Source organism: Mustela lutreola, chromosome 10 (genome assembly GCF_030435805.1).
Source record: "Mustela lutreola isolate mMusLut2 chromosome 10, mMusLut2.pri, whole genome shotgun sequence".
Classification (NCBI taxonomy): domain Eukaryota; kingdom Metazoa; phylum Chordata; class Mammalia; order Carnivora; family Mustelidae; genus Mustela; species Mustela lutreola.
The window spans coordinates 2,132,805-2,158,905 of NC_081299.1; the positions used below are offsets into that span (position 1 = coordinate 2,132,805).

Genomic DNA, 26,101 nt, shown 5'->3' on the forward strand with positions numbered 1-26,101 from the left:
CGGGGCACTTCCGGGGCATGGCGCGTCACTTCCGGCCAGGACCGGAAGGGGCGGCCCCGCGGCGGCAGCGTCGGGGAGAGGAGCGCCCCGGGCAGGTCCGGGAGAAGGCGGCGGGGAGGTTCCCGGTGGAGGGGAAGAGTCTACGCGCGCGTTTGGGGCTGCCCGGGGTTGGGGGGGACGGGCGGGGACCCGCAGCCCGACGGGGTCACCCCTCCCCCACCCCGGTCGGACCCCGAGCAGTGACGGATCCCCCAACCCGGGTCCGACCCTGAGCCGTGACGGACCCCCCCAGGTCTGACCCTGAGCAGTGATGGACCCCCCCCAGGTCCGACCCTGAGCAGTGATGGACCCCCTAACCCGGGTCCGACCCTGAGCAGTGATGGACCCCCCCCAGGTCCGACCCTGAGCAGTGATGGACCCCCCAACCCAGGTCCGACCCTGAGCTGTGATGGACCCCCCAACCCAGGTCCGACCCTGAGCAGTGATGGACCCCCCAACCCAGGTCCGACCCTGAGCAGTGATGGACCCCCCAACCCAGGTCCGACCCTGAGCTGTGATGGACCCCCCCCCAGGTCCGACCCTGAGCAGTGATGGACCCCCCCCCAGGTCCGACCCTGAGCAGTGATGGACCCCCCCCAGGTCCGACCCTGAGCAGTGATGGACCCCCCCAGGTCCGACCCTGAGCAGTGATGGACCCCCCCAGGTCCGACCCTGAGCAGTGATGGACCCCCCCCCCCAGGTCTGACCCTGAGCAGTGATGGACCCCCCCCAGGTCCGACCCTGAGCAGTGATGGACCCCCTAACCCGGGTCCGACCCTGAGCAGTGATGGACCCCCCCCAGGTCCGACCCTGAGCAGTGATGGACCCCCCCCAGGTCCGCCCCTGAGCAGTGATGGACCCCCCCCCCCCCCAGGTCTGACCCTGAGCAGTGATGGACCACCCCCAGGTCCGACCCTGAGCAGTGATGGACCCCCTAACCCGGGTCCGACCCTGAGCAGTGATGGACCCCCCAGCCCGGGTCTGACCCTGAGCTGTGATGGACCCCCTAACCCGGGTCTGACCCTGAGCAGTGATGGACCCCCTAACCCGAGTCCGACCCTGAGCAGTGATGGACCCCCTAACCCGGGTCTGACCCTGAGCTGTGATGGACCCCCCCCAGGTCCGACCCTGAGCAGTGATGGACCCCCTAACCCGGGTCTGACCCTGAGCAGTGATGACCCCCCCCCCCCAGGTCCGACCCTGAGCAGTGATGGACCCCCTAACCCGGGTCCGACCCTGAGCAGTGATGGACCCCCCAGCCCGGGTCTGACCCTGAGCTGTGATGGACCCCCTAACCCGGGTCTGACCCTGAGCAGTGATGTACCCCCTAACCCGAGTCCGACCCTGAGCAGTGATGGACCCCCTAACCCGGGTCTGACCCTGAGCTGTGATGGACCCCCCACCCAGGTCCGACCCTGAGCAGTGATGGACCCCCCAGCCCGGGTCTGACCCTGAGCAGTGATGGACCCCCTAACCCGGGTCTGACCCTGAGCTGTGATGGACCCCCTAACCCGGGTCCGACCCTGAGCAGTGATGGACCCCCCCCAGGTCTGACCCTGAGCAGTGATGGACCCCCTAACCCGGGTCCGACCCTGAGCAGTGATGGACCCCCCAGCCCGGGTCTGACCCTGAGCTGTGATGGACCCCCTAACCCGGGTCTGACCCTGAGCAGTGATGGACCCCCTAACCCGAGTCCGACCCTGAGCAGTGATGGACCCCCTAACCCGGGTCTGACCCTGAGCTGTGATGGACCCCCCCCAGGTCCGACCCTGAGCAGTGATGGACCCCCTAACCCGGGTCTGACCCTGAGCAGTGATGACCCCCCCCCAGGTCCGACCCTGAGCAGTGATGGACCCCCTAACCCGGGTCCGACCCTGAGCAGTGATGGACCCCCCAGCCCGGGTCTGACCCTGAGCTGTGATGGACCCCCTAACCCGGGTCTGACCCTGAGCAGTGATGGACCCCCTAACCCGAGTCCGACCCTGAGCAGTGATGGACCCCCTAACCCGGGTCTGACCCTGAGCTGTGATGGACCCCCCCCAGGTCCGACCCTGAGCAGTGATGGACCCCCCAGCCCGGGTCTGACCCTGAGCAGTGATGGACCCCCTAACCCGGGTCTGACCCTGAGCTGTGATGGACCCCCTAACCCGGGTCCGACCCTGAGCAGTGATGGACCCCCTAACCCGGGTCTGACCCTGAGCTGTGATGGACCCCCCAGCCCGGGTCCGACCCTGAGCTGTGATGGACCCCCTAACCCGGGTCTGACCCTGAGCTGTGATGGACCCCCCCCAGGTCCGACCCTGAGCAGTGATGGACCCCCCCAGGTCCGACCCTGAGCAGTGATGGACCCCCCCAGGTCCGACCCTGAGCAGTGATGGACCCCCCCAGGTCCGACCCTGAGCAGTGATGGACCCCCCCAGGTCTGACCCTGAGCAGTGATGGACCCCCCCCCCCAGGTCCGACCCTGAGCTGTGATGGACCCCCCCCCCCAGGTCCGACCCTGAGCAGTGATGGACCCCCTAACGCAGGTCCAACCTTGAGCAGTCCGGGGCGCCTGGGAGGCTTAGCCTGATGGTTAAGTTTCTGACTCTTCTTTTGGCTCCGGTCATCATGATCTCACGACCACCGGGTGTGGAGTCCACTTGCGGTTCTCTCTCCCTCAGCCCCTCCCTGCTCCCACAGTCTCCCGCTCTCTTAAAAGAATAATTAAAAAAGGAGGAAGTTGCCCTCATTTGGGCAGCTCCTAGATCGTCATGCACTGAATGAAATTAAGTTCTCAGACAAGGATCTGCGCGTGGCGCCAGGCTGCCTCCGGGAGAGACGGGGGCTGGATTCTGCACGTAGCTTTTGATTTTTATCAGAAAAGCAAGGACAGATGCCTCCGGGCATGGCAGAGGAGTACAGAGAGAGGGCACGTGTCCTGAAGCCATAAAGTGTGCTTGTGTAGGCACGCGGGGCGTCCGTCACGGGATAAGGGAGGAGCAGGGCGTTCGTGCTGGTCACCGTCAGGCGCAGGAAGGGGACCCAAGGGTTACAGGCGTTCAGGGCTCCTCACCTCTGCCCCTGGGGATCGTGGGGTCCGGTTGCTTCGAGGCCATTGTGCTCAACAGCCCGGGACCGGGAACCCTGCCGACGTTTTCAGGGGCTCCACACTCGTCCCGTGGGGCTTACAGTACACTTTCTGAGAACTCCACATACATGTACTGAAAAGAAAATGCGGTTTCATTTGAGAATGGGTATCACTAACCGCATTTTCCCGCTTGCATATTTAGTGTATTTAAAAAATATTTTTGTAAGTTTTATCAACTTATTTTATCTATTGAATGATTAATTGCACTCAGTCTTGACGTTTATGAATTTACGGTTCATTCCACGTTTTGTGATTTGTTTATATGTTACTCTAAATGCATGGGCTGTTAGTTGCCTTGGTATTTGTGTCACATGAATTGTGAACCATTTTTAGTGCAAATACTGTTTTTATGTGACATAAATACTGATAATGCTAGTATTGTTCTTTTTTTCCTGGTATTGCCATCACTCGTCTTTGTTAAACTTTCTCCGCATATCTTCCAGGTGCTGAGGGCCTTTTGGCAAACCAATGTACGGCGCCTGGTGGGCTCAGTGCTTCTCCCTCTCCCACTCCCCCTGCTTGTGTTCCCTGCTCTCGCCGTGTCTCTGTCAAATAAATAAATAAAATCTTTAAGAAATTCTATAATACCAAAGATAGTGTGTTGCATATAAAACTTACTTTCTATCACTAGGGAGTAAACTTGTTGCTACATTGTCACATTTTAACTTCCTACTTACCGGAATGCTTAATGTCCCATTTATAAATATTGTGAAGTAGTTTAAAGTACCTAAAACACGAGGCATTCAGTAACATTCTTAATGGTAGAGTTCATTTTTCTCTAGATTTTAGAAGAAAGTCTAGAAGTTTTCTACGGTCACTTAAGAACTAGAAATCCACTTAAAATAGGAATTTTCATCTTCAAAGAGCAAGTTTGGGTGAAGAGGGAACATTATGCACTGGAGATTAAGCCCAGTTTGAAGAGATGTGATGGGCAGATACTCAATTAGATAATTTAGTGGAGTGTAGGGTAAGCTTTGTTTTTAGTTTGAAGGTGTTTTGGAGGTTTTTCTTTTCTTTTCTTTTCTTTTTTTTTTTAAGATTTTATTTATTTATTTGACAGAGATCACCAGTAAGCAGAGAAGCAGGCAGAAAGAGGAAGGGAAGCAGGCTCCCTGCTGAGCAGAGAGTCCGATGCGGGGCTCGATCCCAGGACCCTGAGATCAGGACCTGAGCTGAAGGCAGAGGCTTTAACCCACTGAGCCACCCAGGCGCCCCTGGAGGTTTTTCTAAGTGTCATTCCAAAAATGGAATATTGAATGATAATTGGAAGTAATGAACAGGATGAAAAAAGCTCTTTAAAGATTACTGTGGTGATTTGATAATAGCATGTAGTAACTGGTAAATTAATAGTATTTGGGTGATAACCATCGGATTTTGGCTTTAGATAGCTGGCAAATCTCTCAACACTGGTGCATTTGATAAAACAACTGAATCTTGACCATTTGAACTTAGTTCTCTGAATAGGCTTTCTTCTTATGAAAGGGGAATTCATCAGGCAGCTTGGAATTGTGGCAAAAAGCAGAGGACAACCTGGTAGGCAAACGATGCTGAGTGAAACGCACACTGTAGCAGCCACAGGCAGGAAATGGCTACAGTTGAAAAGATGGGCATTTTCTAAGGTAGGTAAGATGGTCTTTTAATGATACTACCAGGAGCACTGATATGGCCTGTAAATAAGAAACTAATAACAGGTTCTGTCCACAGCTCAAAAAAAATATTATTAGGAGCCAAAATATTAAAAAAGAAAAGCAACATGGATGTTAGACAGATGGCGTCCTTACAGGTGAGTTGGGCGGAATGACGGCCCCCAGAGAGGTCCACATCCTAATCCCAGAACCTGTGAATGTGGTAGGTTTTAGGGCACAGGGAACTTGGAGTCTCAGAGGGACGTTGCGATGGGGAGATCGTCTTGTGGACCCGGTGAGCTCACAGGACCCTTACCAGTAGAGGAGGAAGGTGGAGACCAAGGACCAGAGGAATGGCCGCGTGGGGCGCGGGGCTGTCCTTGAGCAGGGAGGAAGAGCCCCTGAGCTTGGGAAAGTGGGGGCCGCTGGAAGCTGGGATTGCGAGGACTGGATTCCCCTGGGACCCCTGTACCTGGCTGAGCCCTGGTCTTAGTCCTGGGTGCCCTGAGTCCCGGCACTCGTGATAGCTTGTCGCCGTGGCAACAGAGCCCTGCGTGCTGTGTTCTGGAACTGGTTCCCTATTTGCACTCCCAAAGCCAGGCGGAGGCCCCTTGGCCTTTCCTAATGATGTGTCTTTTGGGCACCAGCTCTTTCTGGGTTGCACGTTGTGAATAAATGTCTCCTGGTTTTCTGTTTCTATAGAGACGTCATGATTGGAACAGAGTCAAATGCTCGATCGTCTAGCTGTTGTGTTTGCGTCTGGTTTCACAAATCTCCACATCATTCAGGAACAGAAAATACAGGACAGCTCCAAGTCGGTGGCCGAGGGCAGTGTGAAAAAGCAAACTTCTAAAACTTCCAGTAGGAAGAAGACAGGTTGTGATTTTTTGCTGTTCCTGGCCCTGCTCCTGGCCTGGCCCCGCCCAGAATGAGGCTTGGACCCTTTCAGGCTCGCCCTCAGTCTCTGCCAACTGCTGGGGAACCCCCACCCCAGTCTAGGATCACGGAATTTGGGAAACAGGCCTACTCCAAGGGGAGAGAAAGGTCTTTATCCAGACCCCTGGCACTGGTTCCCGTGATGACCCCACCTTCAGGCAGGACACCACCCCTCCCTCTCTGGACTCCCTCCAAGACACTGAGAGGAGCCAGGGCACCTCTCCTGGGGAGTCTGCAACCTGCAGGACCCGAGCCAGACAAGACCGTTGCTTGTTGCTCGGGGGTGAGCTGCTTCTGTGCACAGGGAGATTCACTCCATGGGGCATCTGACCTGGGCCCTCCCCACTCTCCCTGCCCCTCCCCTGCAATCCCAGCACTTGCGGGCTCAGGTGGGTGGGCCTGGGGCCTGGGAAGCTGGGTGGAGTTCTGCGGCCTTCGGGCTGGTGGTGGTCCCCACCTCAGTCTCTCCTCTTCCTACCCCTGCAGGCCCCGGCTAATGCGGGATGAAGGGCTTGGGGGCTTGGGGCCCTCGGCTTAGGGGCCGGCTCCCTCCCCGAACTTGCAGACCCACTGGCCAGGCTGGGCCTCATCAGCACCTTCTCCTTGGCTCCACTCCTTAAGGGGAAACCGAGGCAGGGGCTACGAGCTGTTGTCCACAGGCCTCCTGGGTCTATCAGGATCCAGAGTTCTCATCTGGGGCCGCTGACTTCCAGGGGGCCGGTGTCCCCGCCTGCCACTGACGATAACCTCACTGGTCCTTGCAAGGATTCCGGAAGACCCCAAGGGGGACGCTCTGCCCCTGCAGGAGCAGTTTGCAGGTCACTCCAACTACATCCCAGATGCAGGGGGCTCAGCTCACGGCCCAGCGCCTGGGGTGGGGGCGTGGAAGCCCTCCAGAGCGGCGAGAGCCAGGAAGGCTGCTGGGTACCACAAGCTCAGCTTTCGGGAGAACCGACCTGGTTTTTAAGAGCAAACATGCAATGGCACAAGAGCACACCCAATTCCAGCAGCTCACGGAGGGAGGGTCTCCTTCTTCTCCGACACCCCTGCAGGGGTGAGTGGAGCGCTTCTCGGGAACGTGCGCTCTTCCACGCCCACCCTGCGACTCACACGCCTGGCCCTTCCGTCACGCAGGGCCCTGGTCCCCAAACCAGGAGGAAACACAGTGCCGTTGGCTTTACGTGAACAGTATTCGTGGAAGGGAAAACCTGCACATTGTAACTTCAAAACGGAGGCAATTTTATGATTCCCCAGATTGATAAAAGCTTTAAGTCACTCCACAAATGAACAGAGAAAATACTGCCTTTTTGCTCATTTGAAAGCAAGATCTCCGTGCTGGCCGCTAAGTCCCTCTGGACAAGGGGCGCAGGCGTGCGGCTGCACCGCAGGCACAGTGAGACGGTCAGAGGGACACTCCGACTCCACCCGCAGGCACAGCTGGGCGACCACGTCCTCCAAGTCCCAGGGAGCTGACTGTCTTTCACCTTGTTCAGCAGGGAGCTCGTGGCCACGCATCCCCTGCAGCGTGGGGCCGGCTCCGCCCAGTCCCCCGCAGCGGACTCCCTGCCCCTCCCACGGCTCCCCCGGCCGCGCCCCTGGCCTGCGCCCCAGAGTGGAAGACACTCCGTTTGCCTTTTAATAGTAAACTTGAAATAAAAGTGACAGAACACTGAGTGACCTTTTTATTATGTTCATATGCTCAGGGTGAGGGGACCCCTAGGCCCTAAAATAACAACAAAAATATATTAGTTAGATATTATAACTCTGGTGCCTGAAATAAAGACAAATAGAAAACTATGTTAAAACATTAAAAAGTTGCAAATTCTCATTAAAAGTATTTACATGTGTATTCTGGTGCCAAATTTATAGACACATTTCTTTTAAATTAGCTTGATAAAATATCCTGAAATATGAAAATAATAGAAATAAATAGTTAAATATGCACAACATATTCAGGAGTGAAAAGTCAATTATTAATTCCTGTCCCAAATTTACAGATTTATTTATAAATGGCCAAGGGATCTTACAGTTCCTTCCAATTTTTTTGTTTTTTACTTGTGGTTCCTTACTAGTCCGTAGCTCTGCAAGGCTTTCAGCAGCCACGAGTCCCTGCCCGGGTTCATTTCAATCCCACCGCTCGAGTCTTCTGTAACTGGCAGCGCTAACTGGTCTTAAATGCACCCGATTTTGCTTGCCAATCACTAAAATTAAATATCTTTACAAATGCTTTTTCAAGTTACAATATATAGAAATAAGACATCTGTATTTGGAAGTGTTGGTCGGAGAGGAAGGAATGGTTCCTTCACTAGCTCGCGTGACGGAAGCGGCTGGAGGACGACGGGCCGCAGGTCCAGCCGCTGTCCCCGGGGCCAGAAAGGCCCGAGTGCCATCTGCCGGCATCCGCGCTGCCCACTGGAGGTCTGCGTCCTCTCTCCCCGGGCGCTTTCGTGGCTAGGTTGGGTCACTGGTTTTGGTAATTCTCTCGGTCTCACTCTTGCTGCGTACGAGAAGGTATTAGCCTTCCCGGGACGGAGAGTGAGTCGTGCAAATTCACGGTCTCGGACGGACTCAGGGAGTGCACTGCCCAGACAGCTGTTAAGGGTTTTCTAAGACCCACTTTGTGGTTTCACATGGCCGGAAACTCAATATTTATTTACACACTAATCACCCAGCCCACTCTTCATCTGTCACCCCGGGTCTCAGTTGGGAAAGGCCGCCGGGCGCTCAGGAGGAGGGGGACACGTCCCGGCTGCACGGTGGGACAGGAAGGGCCAGCCGCCTCGGGCCCCCGGGAGATTCGGCTGCGGGGAGACACAGGGCCCTCCCTGCAGACCCACACCGGCCCGTCAGCCCGGCCACCCGCACGGGAAGCACGCGGAACCGCTCCCCTGCCCAACGGCAGGTGGGGAGCTGCGAGGGGGCTGGACTTTGAGGTCTGGTGTCTTCGTTTGAAATGACGTCTGGTGTGTAAGTATCATGGGACGAGCTGAGCAAATGAACGTGGAGCAGACGAGCGAGGGGCAGGCCCGAGGCAGACAAGCGAGGGGCAGACGAGCGAGGGGCAGGCCCGAGGCAGACACGCTGGGTCCGCGGGGCCGACTGGTGACATGCGTGAAGAAGCAGATGCCCCACGCCGGAGTCAAGAGCGGTGCCACGTCTGCCTCTGGGGTTCAAGAGTGGGGCGCTCTGGCCGACACTGTGGGCAGGCGAGCACAGGACCCGTGACAGTCACCTTGTAGTTCTGCTGAGGGCGGCACGCAGGTAAGGGATGTGAGCACCCCCGGCGCGGCCCTGCCTTGGAGCCTCACAGTGCCCACCTCAGCTCCCCCAGGGGACTGCCGTGGGGGTGACTGCCGCGGGTGGGGTGACTGCCGCGGGGGGACGGCTGCTGGGGGGCTACCGCGGGGAGGCGCTGCCGCGGGAGGGTGCTGACAGCTGTGGACCGCGCACTCCTCACGGGCCTCTGGCTGGGCAAGGGGCACAGGGGGCCCATGCCCAGTGACCTGTGACAGCGGGGAGCACGGGCTCTGCAGACACGGTGAGGAGGCGCACCGGGCAGGGGCAGGCAGAGTGCGCCCCGCTGGGGTAAGGCACCCGGGGACACTCATGGTCACCGCTGCTGGGGGGCCACAGCCCGGCGGGAATTTGGCCATGTGTGAGAGAGATGAACAGGCCCGCGGTTTCTGGGGAAGTCTTTATGGGAATCACTGCAAGCACTTGGGAAGAGGGCCTGCCCGCGCGGGCATCTCGTCGGCACCCCCCGAACAGACGGGCGCTCTCCTGTGCGTGCTGGGCTGGGGGGGCAGACGCCTGGCGGCTCGAAGCCGCGGCGGGTCCAGACCTGACCCTGGGACGTAGGATCTCCGTCGGCCCCACGGCCGGTGCAACAAGTCAGGACCAGCACGGCCGAGAGCCGAGGGTCAGCGGGGGTGGGGGACGGTCACCATATCCAAGGGTGGATTTTAGGAGAAATGGTTCAGTCAGGAAACTTGCTCCGCTCCTTGCGGGGACAAAGGAGGCAGGACGCGTGTCGTGTCACCGCCATGTCACCGCTTCGTGTAGGTCCTCCCGGAGCTTTTGCCCAGTCCCTTCGGGGTAGGGATCTTGCTTCCGACCTTTGATCCCGAGGTCCCTGCCTTGGCCACGGCTGGGCCTTTACCTGCTGGACACACACACACACACACACACACAACACAGGCCCTGCGTTACGAGGGAGACAAGACGTGAACAGAGTGCGAGGCCACGGGGACGCCACAGTGGCCCCTCGGTCCGCAGGTGGCCGCACCGGCCGCGGAGGACGGGCTCGTGAGCCGGCAGAAGAGGACGGAGAAGGGCTCGGAGGAGGCGCCGGACGCCAGGGAGGGACGGCGGAGAGCGGGGCCGCTCACCCGCTCGGGCTTCAGAGACTCAGCTCCAGAAATGAAAAGGAGTGGCCGTGTGACAAGAGCTTCATTTCCAGGCTGACGACCCTCAGGCCGGCCCCTCCAAGTGCCGAGTTCCTCCTTTATGGAGGAGGCTGCTGCCAGGCGGCGTCCGTCACCGGCACCCGGCACGGACACAGCCCAGGACCCACGTCTCGTCACACTCGTGTCAGTGACTCTCTTGCTTTCACACTAAGGTTCCCTAACGTAAACCTGTGCCTCCAGCCGTGCTTCGGCCAGGACTAGTTTTCTAATGAAACATGTATTTTCCTGAAAGGCACTCTAAATCTGACATAAAAGAGAGAATATTATGATTCATGGAACGGGGCATTATCTGTGCATCCGCTATTTCATTTGGCGTTTCTAAATACTCTGCTCGGTGACGGACAAAGATGCCGAGAACCGGGCTCTGTAGCCCGAGGACACTCAGGGCTTGGCATCTGCTGCCTCGAGGACGCCCTTGGGGAGCCTCCGGGAAGGGCAGGACCCACGGCAAGAATTTGGTGCGGAAAAGGCAGTTCTGGTCATACAAGTAGCCTCCTCGGCAAGAGCCGGAGCCAGAACACAAGGACTGAGTGCCATGGGGAGAGGGGACGTTGCCACGCGGGTGCTGACATGCAGAAGGGCGCGGGCCTTACCTGGCGGCGGAGCGGGCACCCTGTGCAGCACGTGGGTCTTACGCAGGTTCATCGTGCAGCCGGCCGGGCCCATGAGGTGAGCTTTCCACGCCTGAAACAAAGCAGGAGGCACACGGTGTCAACCAGGCAACCGAGGGACAAGTGAGACGAGTTCTGGCCAGAGCCGAAACCAGGGGCAGCCACGACCCCGGACCGACCCGGCAGCTGGAGCGCTGTCACAGGAGTGCGCGCCCTTGTGCCGGCCCACGGGGCACAGGGCTGTGAGGGCCTCCAGGAGCAGACCGCAGCCCCGGTTGACGCCAGCAAGAAAGCGGGGACTTCGGTCCCTGTGTGACAAAGAGGACTTCCGCCGGCCACCGGGTGAGTCTGGACCGTCCCCTCCCCGCCCGGCCCCACACAGGAACGCAGCCTGGTGAGACCCTGAGCCACAGAGATGTTCTGCTGTGCCCACAACTCCTGACCCCAGAAACCGTGAGACAGGAACAGGGTGCGGCCACACGCCAGCCGGCACGGAGGACCGGACGCTGAGGAAGCAGAGGGGAAGGAGAGGCCTGCTGACTGCCTCACAGCTGGGAGCCAGGAGCCAGGCTGCCGCTCCCCGGGGACTGGAGGGCATGGCAGGAAGAGGGGCCAGGGGCTGCGACACTCAGAGCCGGCGCAGCACATAGCAGCCAGAGGAGGGGCGGGTGTCCCAGGGCAGCGTCAGTGCCATGGGAGCCAGCGGAGCACAGATGCAAGGGCGTGAGATTCTAAAATAAACGGCGAGAGAGAACATGTGCCTGTGCGGACCACGCAGGCATCCTTTAACCAGGCCAAGCCGTCAGAAAGAAGTGAGCCCTGTAAGGCGGGAGGGGCAGTGAGCAGGGGCAGGGACAGCAGGGCTCTGGGTCCCTCCGTATGTCCCGCTTTACAGAGCCTGGAATGAGCCAAGTACTTCAAGTCGTCACAGGACTTAGTTTTCAGAACCCGCTGGCTACGGAAGAACGCGCCACCAGCTACGAAAACCGCAGGAGAAACTAAGTTTTAAAACTCGAAGGTGCATCTGACCCGGCCAACCTCCAATTCACAGCAAACGGAGGGGATGAGAGCCCATCGAGCGACAGCAGGGGGTGCCACCGGCAGACCCGGCCACGCGAAACCCTGCGGGCCAGCAGCGTCTCCCACCGGGGGGAAAGAGCTGGACGAGGAAGGGCCCGTGTGCGGCGTCGGCCACTGCGCCGAGGCTGGAGGCGTGAGCCCCGCGGGAGCGCGTCCGCACCTGCTGCTGCCGCGTGCAGAGAAGGGACACGCTGCTGGCTGTGGCCCCAGGCGCGCGAGAAGGCGGCACACGGCGGGTGCAGCCGGAATGTGCGCCCGTCATTCAAGCGGGGGGTGGGACGCGAAGCCTGCCCGCGGGTGCCTGTGCTCTGCTGTGTGCTTCCTTACGTCTCTGGCATCTTCTGAGACGGAGGGACACCAGGTACAGGGCTGACTGCGGGGTGCGCGAGATTTCTGCCGAGCGCAGCTGGGTCTGAGCTGTCTCGTGGTGCCCCGTCCCAGAGGGCTGGCATAGGGAGAGCCCAGCAGCAGGACACCGTGGTGGACGGCCGGTGGCAGTGGTTAAGGGTGTCGGAGCCGAAGTGGCCGAGCAGAGGCAGGCCTCCGAAGCCGCACTACCTGGTGGCGGATGGCCCTGCCCCGGTGCACCAGGCTGGAGTCCGCGTGGCGGGTAAGGGGGCACAGGAGGACAGCCCGCATTCACTGTGACCTGCAGTTTCCAGGCTGCACTGGGCTTGGGCTCAGTCACGACAAAGGACTGGTGTGCTATGGTCTGGCCGGGACGCCATCTGGGACCCCAGCACCCAGAGTGTGGAGACTGGACAGAGGCCAAAGCCCCTCGCACTCACCACCCCAGAGCCGAGGGCCCCCGCCCCCGTGGGTCCACAGTGCTGAGGGAGGAAACCACCTGAGCGGACAGGTAAGCACAGTAACCGTTCCAGCAGCGTGGGAACAGACCGGGAGCTCCCTGAACGCTCCCTGGGCCCTAATCACGGCCCGGCCTCAACAAGCTCGCCACTGCAACCCATGTGTGGCTGGCCACCCCCGCGCCGGGCCCTCACCTCCTCTCCCGGGGAGAAGTTCTCATGGCACAGCGGACACCGGTTTGCCAGCTTCTCTGGTTTGGCAGCTGCAATGGCATGAATGAGACAAGATTTAGTCCCTCCCGTGAGAGCCGCGCAAGCAGCGGGAGACACCAGGCCGGACGCCCCATCCCCGGCAGGGCCCCTGGGCAGGGCACCGCGGACACGGACGGCACCACGGACGCCGAGGGCACCGCCCGAGCCTGCACTCACGGTTACACTCCTTCGTTTTTATGTGTCTGGGCAGCTCTTCCTTCAGCACGGCCTCGCTGCAGCGGTAACACCTTCCAAACCCGTCTTTCCTGTCGCACTCCGTCAGCAAGTGCTCTGTCAGGCTGGAGATCTCCACCACCTGCGTCCAGAAACGCAGAAGGAAGCGCGTGTCTGGGAACACGGGAGCGGGCTGCCCCCGCCGGCCTGTGCCCCCCCAGCTCACACACGCCACCCCACCAGCCCGCACGGGGGCCACCGTCGTTCCCGGGGCCCTGCTCCACCCCCGCGTCCCCTCGTCAGGTTCCTGCGCTGGCACTAGAGGCCACAGCTAAGGGTGCGCTGGAGGAGCGGTGGTTAGCTCCAGAGGGCACGGGGGTAAGCGCAGGACAGCTCAGCCGTGTGGCCTCTGCGTTCAAAGTCCCCACTCCCTGACGTGAGTGAGGACGTGCGGATGCGCGCAGGACCCCAGGAGGAGCGGCAGGAGGCGGAGGCGGATTTCCTTCTCCTCGGCTCTCCTCTGTTATTGAAAGAAAGGCCGCTGCATCAGGAGAGATCCACATTTGGGGGATAAGAGAATATTTCTTTCTCTTTAAGATTTTATTTATTTGTCAGAGAGAGAGTCAGAGACCGTGGAGGCACAAGCAGTGGAGTGCCAGGTGGAGGGGGACGCAGGCTTCCCGCTGAGCAGGGAGCCCGATGCGGGACTCAATCCTGGGACCCTGGGAGCATGATCCGAGCCGAAGGCAGAGGCTTAACCCACTGAGCCACCCAGGCGCCCCCAAGGTAGACAAGGTTAAACTCAAAGGACACATCAGGACGACGAGCAGGCTGGACCCCAAGTGGGAGAGGCCGGCTGTGGGCTCTGAATCTGGCAAGGACTGTGGTGCGGACACATCACCAGTGACCACAGATCAGGAGAGCAAGCCCGGCGAGCTATCTAACTGAAAACACAAGCCAGCGGGCGTCCGGGTGGCTCAGCGGGTGGAGCATCTGTCTCGGCCCGGGGTCCCGGGACAGAGCCCAGTGTCAGGCTCAGCAGAGAGTCTGCTTCTCCCTCCGGCCCCTCCCCTCGCTCTTGCTCTCCCGCTCTCCCGTGTAAACATAAATAAATAAAATGTTTAAAAAAACCTCAGCACCGGGAGACTAGAAGGTATTTTCTAGAACAGGACAGCTGAACAGTCAGTAGACAGACAGCCACGTGCCGCACCTCACCAGTGGCAGGAAGCACGGAGGTGGCCCTGGCCGGGGCGTGGACGTGCGGCCCCTCCGAGCACTGCCTGCGTCAGCCCTGCAGCCCCGCAGGTGCGCCCGGCCTCTCCACCCCCAGGGTGCACCCCAAACAGAGCTTTCACAGGTGCCTCGGCAGACGGACACTGGAGCGCCCGGAGGAACACTCTTCATGGAAGCCTCAAACGGGACACGGCCCGATTTCCAAAAACAGCAGGGCGGAGGGATGGGCCCTGGACTGTCAAACAGCCTGCGACAAAGCAGGGAGACCAGCAGGACACAAGATGGTTACGGTTTGTACGGTTCCGTTTGTATCAACTCAAGAAGCGAGCAACACCGACTTGTGGGGTCAGGAATCGGGACGGTGGTGACTCTGCGGGGAGAGGTGGTGGCTTTGAGGGCCAGGGAGCTGGCCTCCGAGACGCCGAGCTCGGGCCGCGCGGCACTGACCTGCTTGCAGTAGCCGCACCTCGTCAGCATGAGACAGTGCTTCCAGTAGTGCAGGTCCAGCCCCTCCTCCGTGAAGGCCTCGCTCCTCTCCCCGCAGAAGATGCACAGGCTGGAAGAGAACACAAGCCGTGGACGCAGGCTCGGGAATCGTCCAGGAAGGCGCACGCCCGCCCTGGCCGCGGGTCCGCGGGGGCACAGCCTGCTCGCACGGTAGGAGGAGCAGGTGTTGGGGACAAATAGGCTCAAGGTCCCCTGAGCTTCTGCCCTGCCAGCATGACCTAGCACAGCCGCCAGCGAGGTCACGAGGACAAGGACATCTGACTCAAAGGGGAAAGTATCTGCGGTCACAGTGCTCCGTGTCTGACCAACGGGCTGCTGACGTCTCTGGGGGCAAAGGGGGCCCGTGGGTCGGGAGGGCCGTCGCTCTTCCCTAGGGATGACAGATGACGGGAGGAGCCGGTCGGCTGACAGAAGCCGGCCGCGCTCGAGGAAACACTTCCCTGCGCACGGGCCGCGCTAGAGACACGCTACTCACTTCTCCAAGTAGTGGTTATCTGGGCCTTCCGCAGCCGGCGGTGGGGCAGCTTTCCCTCCTTGTGTGTCTGAAACGAGACAAGAAATCATTTAAAGTAACTTCCTGTCAACGTCTCCAAACGGGTAGTAGCCACTCTGATGGGAAACACGTTTAGGAGCTACGAGTCGAGGGGCGTCTGGGTGCCCCCATCGGTGAGGGTCCGACTCTCGGTGTTGGTGTGGGTCATGGTCACGGGGTCGTGGGATTAAGCCCTGTGTCGGGCTCTGTGCTCGGCCTCTCTCTCCCCACGCCTCCCCCCCCGGCTCCTGGGAGCGAGCTGTCTCTCAAACCAATGAATCTTAAAAAAAACCCCAAAGCACACTAGGCGACAAGGGTGGTGTTCATCTTCCATCCCCGGCACCTGCTCGGGGACAGAGGCGGCCGCTGCCGGGAGCCCCGTGCCCGGTACCTACCCTGACTGTCCGCCTCCACCGGGGGGGCTCCTTTGCCCTGAGAACAGAAACAGAGAGGTCAGGGACAGACGGCTGCACGTGAGAGTCTGTCCAGGAGAATAAGTGCTTCTGTTTTCCAACTTTCCACCAACAAGTAACAGCTCTGTGCGCCGTCAACGCCCAAACGTGTGCTTTCCCCTCACAAGCCCCGCCACGGGCTCCTGCCCTGCTGCTGCTTCCCAGTGGCTCACCGTCCTCAGTGCCCTGGGCTCTGGGCAGCACATGATTATCACCCTTGTCCCCGGATGCCTGGGGCGCCCCACGAGCCCCATCGCCCTAGCTGCCTCCCCGTTCCTGGCTCTCACGCTAGGTATGCTCTTCCCGGTTCTCAGGCTCACAGCCCTCCGTGGGGGTGACCAAGGGTTCGAGTCCTCTCTCCTTGAAGGTCCCAGGACCCAACCTCTCCTGCCCAGGCTGAGCAGCTGCCCCAGCCTGTCTGGCTGCAGATCGGGCTCTGGAGCCCCCGGCGCACACTGTGGAGGCCACGGACGTTTCCCATTCTCTCCATTCAGGCCAGGCCTCCTCTCACCAGCTTGGGGGCCCTGCTTCCGGTGGGCCCGTGAAAGCCTCGCCAGGCTAATTTACTCCTGCTCGAGACTCCCAGCCGGCTTCCTAAGTCACCTGTCCCCTCCTCTCGTGTCTGCAGTGGTCTCTGGACACCAGCCACCGGGCTCCAACCGCCCCTCCAAGGACCCTGGCACCCAAGCTCCGCCCTCTCCTCCTCTGGCCCGGTCTCGCCCCACCCCAGTCCCCGGAGGGCGAGGTGTCAGCCAGCAGCCCCTCCTGGAGCCCTTCCTCGGCCCTGGCGACTCTCACACACTCCCTTGTGTGTCCTCATCACCATCAGACGCCACTGAAAGAGGTGAGGGTCCCCGACAACAGAGATTTCTGTCTGTTCCGTGCTCTGGCACACACGGTCCCCAGCACGCTTGGGGACTCAGTGGGTAACTTGACATACTAGCGTCCCCATGCTGAGACAGACACCGGGCAGCGAGGCAGCCACCGGTGTGATGGGCCTTGCTCCTCCCGCCAGGCCCCTCTCTGGGTCAGACAGTGTCTGGGGAGCTACGTGCGCAGGGGAGCTCCAATGCGTGGAGTGGGCAGAGGGGTCCCTCACGAACCGCTGAGTGTCACTACGGGTGGCCAGCTGTGCAGGGCTCAGGCCTTCCCCCTGCAGCTCCTGGGCTGCCCACAGTCCTCCCCCGGCCAGAGCTCTGGGAGCCACGTTAGCATGTCTCCTCCTCAGCTCTCTGCACATGGCTATCATCCCTACAAAGACTGACCATGTCGGGAACACCTCACAGCACCCTGGGGACCAACCGGCCTGGTCTGGGGCAGAGGTTAAAGGCCTTCTTGGACTCTCGGTTTCAGAGAAGAGGGATAGTGGGCGGCCCTACACTAGCATGTGAGGGACGGGCTACAAACATGGCTACGGTCTGCTGCATCTGCAGAGACTCAAGCTTCGCATCATAGTAACGGACTTATGTCACGGCCAGGCCCGGAGAAGAAGACACAGCGCAGAATACGACACTAGAGCTGGTGAGGGACGGCAGACTACGTGAGGCCGGCACCTGGCTCACACGATTTCGGTGCCTACACAGCAGGCAAACTCAGGGGCACTGGATTTTAGGCACCAAAACCTCTTGAGAGATGGCTTTGTGCGTTTTGCAGGGAGACAAAGTAAACAATGCTGAAAGCAGAACTTTAGTTTCAAGTTTTACCTTCTTGGTGCTTCGAAGAGCTTAGGAAACCTATCAGGAACTTTGAAATCCTTTTTTCTAAAACTCTGGAGCAATCAGACAGTCTAAAAATTCTCTGTCATTCACGGAAGTGTTGGAGCTGGATGGTGGGCCTGGTGCTAACCCCGTGAGGGCACTGAGTGGCACGGAGTATACGTTTGGATACTGTTAACATAGGTTAAAACATGCTATGAATATTTTACGGCGATAAAAACAACAGAGAAAGAGATCCCAGCACTGTCGGCGACCGTTCGAAGACAGCGCGCTGACGTCCACGCCCGCTGTGCGCTCTACCCTGTGCTGCACTTTCTTTCACAGTCTCTGCCTCTTGGAGCCGTGGCCCTGGGGAGGGGACAGGACTTGGTTTTGTTCCCGGCTTATTCCCGGAGCCCAGCACCATGCCTGGCACTGAGCAGGTGCTCAGCAAACACGTGACAAACGGAGAAGAAGTGATGAAGGTGCCGGGAAAGCTGAAGGATGAGGTTACCCGGCAGCATGCCCACAGATTCCTGTGGGGCGCACGTGGCCTCAGTGGAACCCACACCATCGGGTGCAGGACTCACTGTGGCTCAGTGCTGTGATGGGGAGGGGCCGGTGAGCAGCACAGCCCGGCTGTCCTGGCTAACCCCTGAGAGATCTGTGCTTTAAGTCACTTCAGTTCTAAAAATTTGCTTCCCCACTGGGGCACCTGGGTGGCTCAGTGGGTTAAGCGTCTGACTCCTGATTTTGGCTCAGGTCATGATCTCAGGGTCGTGAGATCAAGCCCTGTGTTGGGCCCTGTGCTGGGTGCGGAGCCTGCTTGAGATTCTCTCTCCCTCTCTGTCCCTTCCCCCACTCACGCTCTCTCTTCCTCTCTCAAAATATAAATAAATTTGTTTCTTCATTTGTATAACATTAAGAAGTTGGACCTGCTTTGGCAGGCGGCTGTGAGAATCGGAAGAAACATGGATGCCCTGAAGGACCATGCTTGAAGGACGCCTGGGCGGGGTGGTCAGTCATCAAGCATCTGTGTTCGGCTCCGGTCATGATCCCCGGGTCCTGGGAACGAGCCCTGCGTCGGCTCCTGCTCCGCGGGGAGCCGCCTTCTCCCTTTCCCGCTGCCTTTCCCCCACTTCTCTTGCTCAAAATAAATAAAATCTTAAAAAAAAACCCCAAACCACCGTGACTGCATGGTGTGCGGCGCCACCCCCAGGAGCCCTCCCCCGCAGCCCCTCCGCTCTGTCCTCTTCTTCCCAGTGGCCAGCGCCTCCCGAATCGCCACCACGGCTCCGGGCCCCGGCACGGCACGCCAGCACGCACTCCGCTGCTCTCTCTCTCTCTGAGCCGTGGCAAGAACCCTCACCGCGAGCTCCGACCTCCTAGCAGCCTGTGTGGGCACAGGGCGGTCCCGTCACCAGGGACGGGCCATGCAGCACACTCTAGAACCTTCTCTCCCTGCACCCCTGAAACCTCGTGCTCCCTGATGGCTCCTCCCACCCCCTCCCCTTTTCTTTCGACTTAAGGGCCTGAATGACCAAGTGAACATCCTGAAACTGGTAGGAATCCCAGAAACAGGGCAATCACTCTCTGACCCCCTGGACGACGTCTCCCGGAGGCTGAGGACCAGGGACTTCCTGAGGGGGAACAGATCCCTGAAACCTGCCTTCTTCAGTGCATGGAAATCGGATCTTCACTTACAAGCTTCTTTTGGTCCTTTGCCTCTGAGGGAGGCTAGGAGCTGCGAAGAGAACTCTGTCCTGCACCTCCTGCCTTTAGCCCCGGAGTTTCCTCTCTAACCATCGCCAGCAGCTCACGCCCCTCCCTGGAATCAGTGCCTAATTCCAACGAGCTGACGGACGGTTCCTTTTATGCAACCCGAAGCTCGTTTTTAAAAAGCAACATAGCCTACAGGTCTCATCTACATTGCCCTGTGAGAGGAAAGCAGGCAGGCCGTGTATGTGTCTGTGGGACAGCAGTCGGGGCGTCCGCGAGCGTGTGGGTAGGGGAGATGGTGGCCTTCCCGACCTGGGTGTCGACCTCGGCGTCCTTGAGTGCGGCCAACTGCCCTTGCAGAGCTTTGATCTCGTCTTTCTTTCGTTTTTCAGCTTCTTCTGTAGCTGCTTTCTTCTGTGCCTGGTATGGACATTAGATTATTAGAATTAGAATAAAATTAGAATAAAATGCCATTAGAAGAGCACTTTAGGGTGGTCTTACGAATCGGGAGAGCACTATGGCACATGAATTACGTTTCTTACACGGTACGGCAGTTACTGAGACCAACGATACAACTGGGCTCAAACCACCTCGCCCGGCTTCCCCGATAAACGGGCAAAACCACACACGTCCACCCAGCCGTCACTGTTCCTGTTCGCATACGGGGAGACGGAGTCTCCCAGGCAGGGTGTGGAGCAGCCAGGATCTGAGCTCGGGAGACGACCTTCCCCTGGTCTCCTGCACCTGAAGCTCCTTGAGCAATCTGTCGGGTTATTGGGTGACCAAACAACTTCAACAGAGGATTAAGTCGTAATTCCATAGAAGTTGACTTACCCTAATTTCAGCATCTGTAGGTCTGCCATCGATTTTAGCAAATCCCTCAAAAATTGTTTTGTAGAGAACATTCTTGCGCGTGGTGGTATCGTCTGGAGGGAGGTAGTCCAGAATAAGAGCCCGGTGCTGCTTATACATGTCCAAAATGACTCGAACCGCGGCCTCCCGGACCTCGTACACTCTGTGCTCCAGGGCGCTCACTGAAAACTGAACACGGGTCGGGAGGGGTTCTTGTGGTGACGGAGTCTGACAACAACAGAGTTTATTTTTCCCCAGCATAAAAGAAATAGAGGCACATTACACAAGTTTGAAAAGGAACAAAAAAGACCACCACGCACCGAATTCTGGCTATCACGACACCGAGTTCCTCTCTGTTTGCCTCATGTGCGCCGCGGAGCTCGCGCTGGCTGCACGCACGCAGCTCCGCGCTCACAGGCCAACAAACATTTTCTAGGTTCCATCCTCGCGTAGGCTCAGATTAAATTACATATTATAAAATCTTCCAGTCACAGAGAAGAGGACACAAGAACCTTCACGTGTCCACCACCCACGTTAACCGACGTTGTAATCTGGCCATGTCTGCTTCGATCTTTAAGAAACGAAACACGGCAGCAGAAGCCTCGGGGTCCCGCCCAGACGCGCGCTCACTAGTGTGTGTGCGCGTGCATGCTGGCGCACACGCGGGGTCTTGTGGGATCCTCTAAGCAGAACACCGGCTTGTCCTTCTGTGAAACCTCCCTTCTCCTACCCCACATTCCTGCCGCGGACGCTCGTCGGCCACGCTGCGCTTCGGCTGCTCTGCGGTGCGGTGCCACAAGGACCCGCCGTGACACGTTTGTCCCATCCCGCGCGGTCCCGACCATGCTCAGAAAGTCGACTTCTGCCCGTGGGGCTCTGGGCACTGGCCTCGCACTGCCCACCGTCTCGGCCGGCTACAGGCTCCTGGTTCTACCCCGGGCCTGGCCACCCGCTGCGGCACTGCCCTGAGGAGTCCTGGCCTCCAGGAGTCCTGCCCTCTGCAGCTCACCTTCTGCCTGTCCCACTTCTCTGTGGGACAATTCCTCAGCCCCACTGGGGCCTCTGGTCCGCTTTGGACCCACCACCGTCTTCTCCCATCTGTCACCTCCAGGCTTTCCTGCCCCACGTGTCCGTCACTAAGTCACTTCCGGGACCCCTTCTTCCTGTGTAGTCACGGGCCAGACGGAGCGGGCCCGCAGACCCGAGAAGCATGCTGACTGGCCCCGCGCCACACTTGCCCCGACAGGTGCCATGGGCGTCCTGGGCAGCACACGGTGACCCGACCTGAGGCATTTCTGGTCAGTTCAGCTTCTCGGACGTCAAGGGGCAGTTTCATACGTCGCTCCTGTCTCTCAAACTCCAGCGTCCAGTCAGGCTTCAAGCGGACCTCGTCCGTGGAGAGGATGCACTTTCCCCACTCTGCATGCAGCCAGCCCTCCTGCGGCTATGCCAGAGCCCAATCCCGTCGGCCACGCGGGGACTCTGCTCCTGCCGGACCCCGGGGACTCCGCTCCTGCCGGACCCAACCCTACTTCCAACTTCCATTCGCTTCTTTCTCCGCTTTGCTCCAGCTGGATCCGTCCTTCCCACGTGCAGGGGGACCCAGACACAGCGGCGCCTTCACCAGCCGGCTGCCTTCTTCCACGGGCACAGCTATGCCACGTGTCCCGGGCCCAAGTGCCCATCGGGGAAGGGCGGGTGGGAGCAGCCCGGCCCGTAAAGACTCCCTCACCACCCCGACCCACTTCGTCTGTTCGGTGACCTCGGAGTCATGGGAGAAGCTGGTGGTGTCCTAATGGAAGGAGACGGGGGCCCGAAGGCCGGCGTGGGGCACAGGGACCGCTCTCCTGGCAAGCTGCATGGGACCACCCGGGAGTGTGACCGACGCTCCCCGATCTACCCCGCTGAGATGTGTGTTTGCCTCTGCAGCGCACTGGGACGGACGCCCACGCCGGCATCTCGAAGCAGGGCGCTGTGTAATGGGAACAGACCGGTGCGGGGCAGGAAACTGCACTTGGAGGCAAGACAGAGAGTGGTCCACGTGACTCAGGGCGAGTCAGGAGGAGAAGTCCATTGGGGACCCGGCAGCGGTGGCCAGGCGAGTGATGATGGGGACCGGACCTGAGGCCAGCAGGGGAGTGGGGGCGCCCGGCCAGCATCTGGATGTATCCGCAGGAAGAGCCCACGGCACTAGCTGAGCACAGAGAACACCACTGCCATTTACAGAAACAGGACGGCTGAGACGGAGCAAGTCGGAGGCGAGGCAGGCGCTCCGTCGGGACGAGGGGCGGACACGGCTTGCTGGAGGCGTCAGGCGTCCGGGGAGGGCAGGCGCAGAGACTGTGTCTTCCACGGGTGGGTCACCGAGTGAGGGTGTGTGCACAGAAATGACAAAGGAGGCCTGGACACCCCAAAGTTCACGAGATCAGGAGGATGAAGGAAAACCAGAAAAGGGACCCAGATGAGGCCACGCGTGCGGTGAGTGGGGCACGGAGCTCCAGAAGCCAGGGGAGGGGCTGTCCGAAGGCTTCTCTACTTCAGTGTCTAAATCACACTTCCGTAGAGAAAACACAGGGATGGAAGTGGCCTGACTTGCTCCTGCCTCTCCTGATGGCACATGTGACTCCATGAGGACCCAGTCCAGGCTTCCGAGTCGCTGCACATGTGGGATCCACGGAGACCCACCCCTTCCCTCACGGACGGGAGCGAACACAGAGCGCTCGTGGGGGGGCTGCCGGGGACAAGCTGTCATGAGAGCGTCACAGCTCGGCATCTGGCCATGCGCAGGCCGCGCTCCGCACTCCCTTCCCCCACATCTGAAATTAGGGAGGGACTCCTTGCGCTGGTGCTGGTGGTCTCTCTCCCAGAACGTCTGTGCTAGTCTCGCTGCATCACGGGGCGTGCTCAGGGACTCTGTGCTTCTCTCTTACGGACACGGGTTCTCTGCAGTCTGTCCACCACCGTGGACCAGCGTCCGCATATGTGTGCCGCCCCGCGGTAGAGTGAGGAGCCGGAAGCCTTGTGGTGCCCCCTCTGCTAGGTGAAGCGGTGGCTACTTCTCTGTAGCTGTTGACTCGTTCGCTCTCTCAACAGACACGGACGGACCAGACCCCCCCCCCCCGCTCCAGGCCCATCGCAAGCGCTCAGGCCTCGGCCGCACGGCACCAGAGGTGCGCTTACCTTCATCACGCTGTCGACAGAGAAGCCCGAGCTCCCGGTGCCCAGGTCTTTCAGAAGCCGGGCCAGGAGGCCTACCTGGCTCATGGCCAGATGGTTCGAAGTGTTGGCTTTTAACGGCTGCACCAAGTGCGAAGGGATAATTTGGAGAGCCTTGACTTCCTTGAACAAAGCCATTTCCTATGAAAACCAACATGACTGTGTTAATCTGCACTGGAAGACGCTAGAGGCAGCTCAGTATACTTCAGTTCAGTCCTTGAGGTCAACGTCAAAGGAAAAAATAGGGAGTAAAATATGGCGGTAAACTAGTTTATCTCTAATGCGTGTGCATTCTATTTAAGATATAATGATTAAAAACAAAACCCCAAATCATAAAAAAATAAAACATGATCACTCACAGACAAATGACGCCTTTACAAGAAATGTGATCTAAAACTAAAGATTTCACTCCTCACAATTTCCCAACTTCAGGAAAAAGGTTTTCTAGTTTCTAAAGTTCTAAATCAAATGATACCGTGTCACTATTTATGATCTGTCGGCCTAGAGGGTAGCGGTGCACGGTCTCTGGGTGGTGAGACCCCTCTGGGCTCACAGGGGTGTGGGAGGCCCACGGAAGGAGCAAGTCTTCCCATGAGTAAGGTGTTCAGCCTTCGGGCACACGACGCAGGAGGCGCACTGATGAGAGGCCGAAGCACGTGGGCCGCGACACACCCAGAAATCAGTCTTGGGAGCTCCCAGGTGGCTCAGTCGGTTGAGTCCCGACTCTTGATTTCGGCTCAGGTCCTGATCTCGGGGTCACGGGATTGAGCCCTGCACTGGGTCCCTGCTCAGTGGGGAGCCTGCTTGGGATTCTCTCCCTCAGCCTCGCCCCTCTGTAGCTGTTGACTCGTTCGCTCTCTCAACAGACACGGACGGACCAGACCCCCCTCCACTTCCCAGACCCCCCTCGTCTCCACTTCCTCTTCCTCCCTTAAAAAATACCCGAGGAAACGGAGGAATGACACACCCTCCTTTTCAATGGGCCTGTTGAGAGGCGCCACCTCCCCAGACTCGGAGCCCCACGGAGCGGGAGCCCCTCGTAGGACTGGGGCACCGCGTCACCTCCCTGTCAGTCTAGCCCACTTCCCCCCACCCTCCCCCAGAGCTCAGGTTAAAGGAAGTGGGAAGTGCTCTTCACACTGGAAATGTGACCCTCCGAGACAGCGGGAAAGCTGCGGAGTGTTGATGGACTCGGGAGGAACCCGGGGACCTGCTGAAGCCGGCGCTCGGGTCTCACTCAGGGTCCGAACCCCCAGAGTGCTCTCGCTTTCCCCACAACACCTGGCCTGGAGGAGGCACGCCTGTTGAACGAACAAAACTATTCAGACGGAGTCATTCCACAACTATCTCTTTACCCCCAGTTTTCTATTCCCATTTGGTTTTCCACGTCCTTCTGCCGGAAGCTCCCAGCGCGTCCGGAACGGAGCGGTATCTGACGCGTCAGGCTCCCATCAGAGGCGGACTCCGGCTCTCGGAGCACCAGGCGAGCAGGACGGGGGGTCACGAGGAGGATCGGTAACGCTCTCAGGAGAGCAGGAACTGGTAAGGTATTCACACAAATAGCGTCCTAACGGGCCCCTTACTGACTGTTTTGAAGTTTACGACGAAGTTCGTACCTGAATAAAATTCGAGGCGACGACTCGGAGGCGAGCAGAAGAGTCTCCAGTCCTGGTGAGCAGGACGGGGATGGTTCTTTCCACACAGTGAGCGGTCTCAAGCTTACTCAGTTTGTGTTTAGGAATGTACTGCGTAATCATCATTTTCAACAATTTTAAAGAAGCCTGAAAAACCTAGAAAAAAGCGGTCAAAGCAGAGAAGTTCCCGGACTGCGCTCCAGCAAGGAAAACACTGACCCCGGTGACAAACACCAGCGTCACGCTGGACCATCCGCACCGCCCCAGAGGCTGCAGACAGCGAGCTGGAAACCACCTGCTGAACGCGGCGCCGCGTCCTGAAGGGGCGCGCTCTCATCTCGTGTGTCAGACGGCGGCGGTGGCCTGGAGGCCGCACCCCGAGCCCTCCCAGCTGCGGCTGTGCAGCGGTGTGCGCCGGGTGTGCTCACTCTCACGGCCCAGGGAATCCAGAATAAAGCCAAGCTCCTCGGGTTCCGCAAAAAGGAAAATCGGGAACCGAGCATTTCATCGGTCCTCGGGAGCCGGGCCTCTGCGGACCCTGGCTTCTAGGGCGCGGGGAGGTTGATGGCGGTCAAGGGCAGCGCACGTGGCCAACTGAGGACAGACGGCACAGGCTCTTCGCTGACCACGTTTCTTGCTGGAGAACCTTCATGCCTAGTGACACGCTGTGCTACCCCCGGGCCACCCGAGCCCCTGGGGCACCGCAGCGGGGACTCTGAGGGTGGAGGGCACTCACCGGGGTCACTATGTCCCTGAGGGCCCTTCTCACAAGGAAGACCGAGGCGCGCAGTGTGCTCTTCAGCTCCTCCTTCGGGGTCCCGGTGGGCGTCTCCATCAGCCGCTTGTACAGGGCGAGCAACGCGTCCTCCCGGTAGGACCACGTCCTGGAGTAGGCCCCTGCGACCTGCCACAGAGCGGAGGCCGCCCGACTCAGCGGGCACAGCAGCGACACTGCCCCCCGACACCGCGCAACCCGACATGCCGAGAAAAGTCTCTGGGAACAGAATAAGCGTGTGTGTTTAGGGAAGTGATTTCTCTAACACTGAATGCTGAAGCCTGAAGCCTGTTAAAATACGGTAAGTAGAAGTTCCGTGAAGAGAAATCCTGGGAACCAGGGGAAACCCACTGGGCTCGTTTCTGTGC

At 59.2% G+C, this 26,101-nt stretch overlaps 1 protein-coding gene and 1 long non-coding RNA gene across 6 annotated transcripts in view; one reads left to right on the top strand and one right to left on the bottom strand.

The window, feature by feature from the left end:
* The first annotated feature begins 23 nt into the window (after positions 1 to 23).
* LOC131809682 (uncharacterized) lies at positions 24 to 7,404 on the top strand. Of its 4 annotated transcripts, XR_009345256.1 has the most exons (5): positions 2,085 to 2,262; positions 2,428 to 3,331; positions 4,652 to 4,788; positions 5,497 to 5,608; positions 6,217 to 7,404. It is a non-coding gene; the product is annotated as an uncharacterized LOC131809682 (long non-coding RNA). The 4 variants fall into 4 exon arrangements; XR_009345254.1 differs by lacking the exons at positions 2,085 to 2,262; positions 2,428 to 3,331 and adding an exon at positions 24 to 95; XR_009345253.1 differs by lacking the exons at positions 2,085 to 2,262; positions 2,428 to 3,331 and adding an exon at positions 44 to 292.
* Positions 7,405 to 9,410: 2,006 nt separating this feature from the next.
* The window catches only part of CEP104 (centrosomal protein 104), a 32,361-nt gene continuing 15,670 nt past the window's right edge, over positions 9,411 to 26,101 (bottom strand). The window contains exons 11-22 of one of the 2 annotated variants that reach the window (XM_059138059.1): positions 25,695 to 25,862; positions 24,941 to 25,114; positions 23,289 to 23,465; positions 20,091 to 20,297; positions 19,569 to 19,676; positions 15,787 to 15,823; positions 15,335 to 15,401; positions 14,800 to 14,908; positions 13,123 to 13,261; positions 12,889 to 12,956; positions 10,790 to 10,880; positions 9,411 to 9,889 (exon numbers count right to left, since the gene is read on the bottom strand). In XM_059138059.1, the coding sequence (XP_058994042.1) occupies positions 9,777 to 9,889; positions 10,790 to 10,880; positions 12,889 to 12,956; positions 13,123 to 13,261; positions 14,800 to 14,908; positions 15,335 to 15,401; positions 15,787 to 15,823; positions 19,569 to 19,676; positions 20,091 to 20,297; positions 23,289 to 23,465; positions 24,941 to 25,114; positions 25,695 to 25,862 (1,458 nt within the window). In that variant the 3' untranslated portion in view covers positions 9,411 to 9,776. Of the gene's footprint in view, positions 9,893 to 10,789; positions 10,881 to 12,888; positions 12,957 to 13,122; positions 13,262 to 14,799; positions 14,909 to 15,334; positions 15,402 to 15,786; positions 15,824 to 19,568; positions 19,677 to 20,090; positions 20,298 to 23,288; positions 23,466 to 24,940; positions 25,115 to 25,694; positions 25,863 to 26,101 lie in introns of both variants that reach the window. The other variant, XM_059138058.1, reaches the window with a different exon arrangement.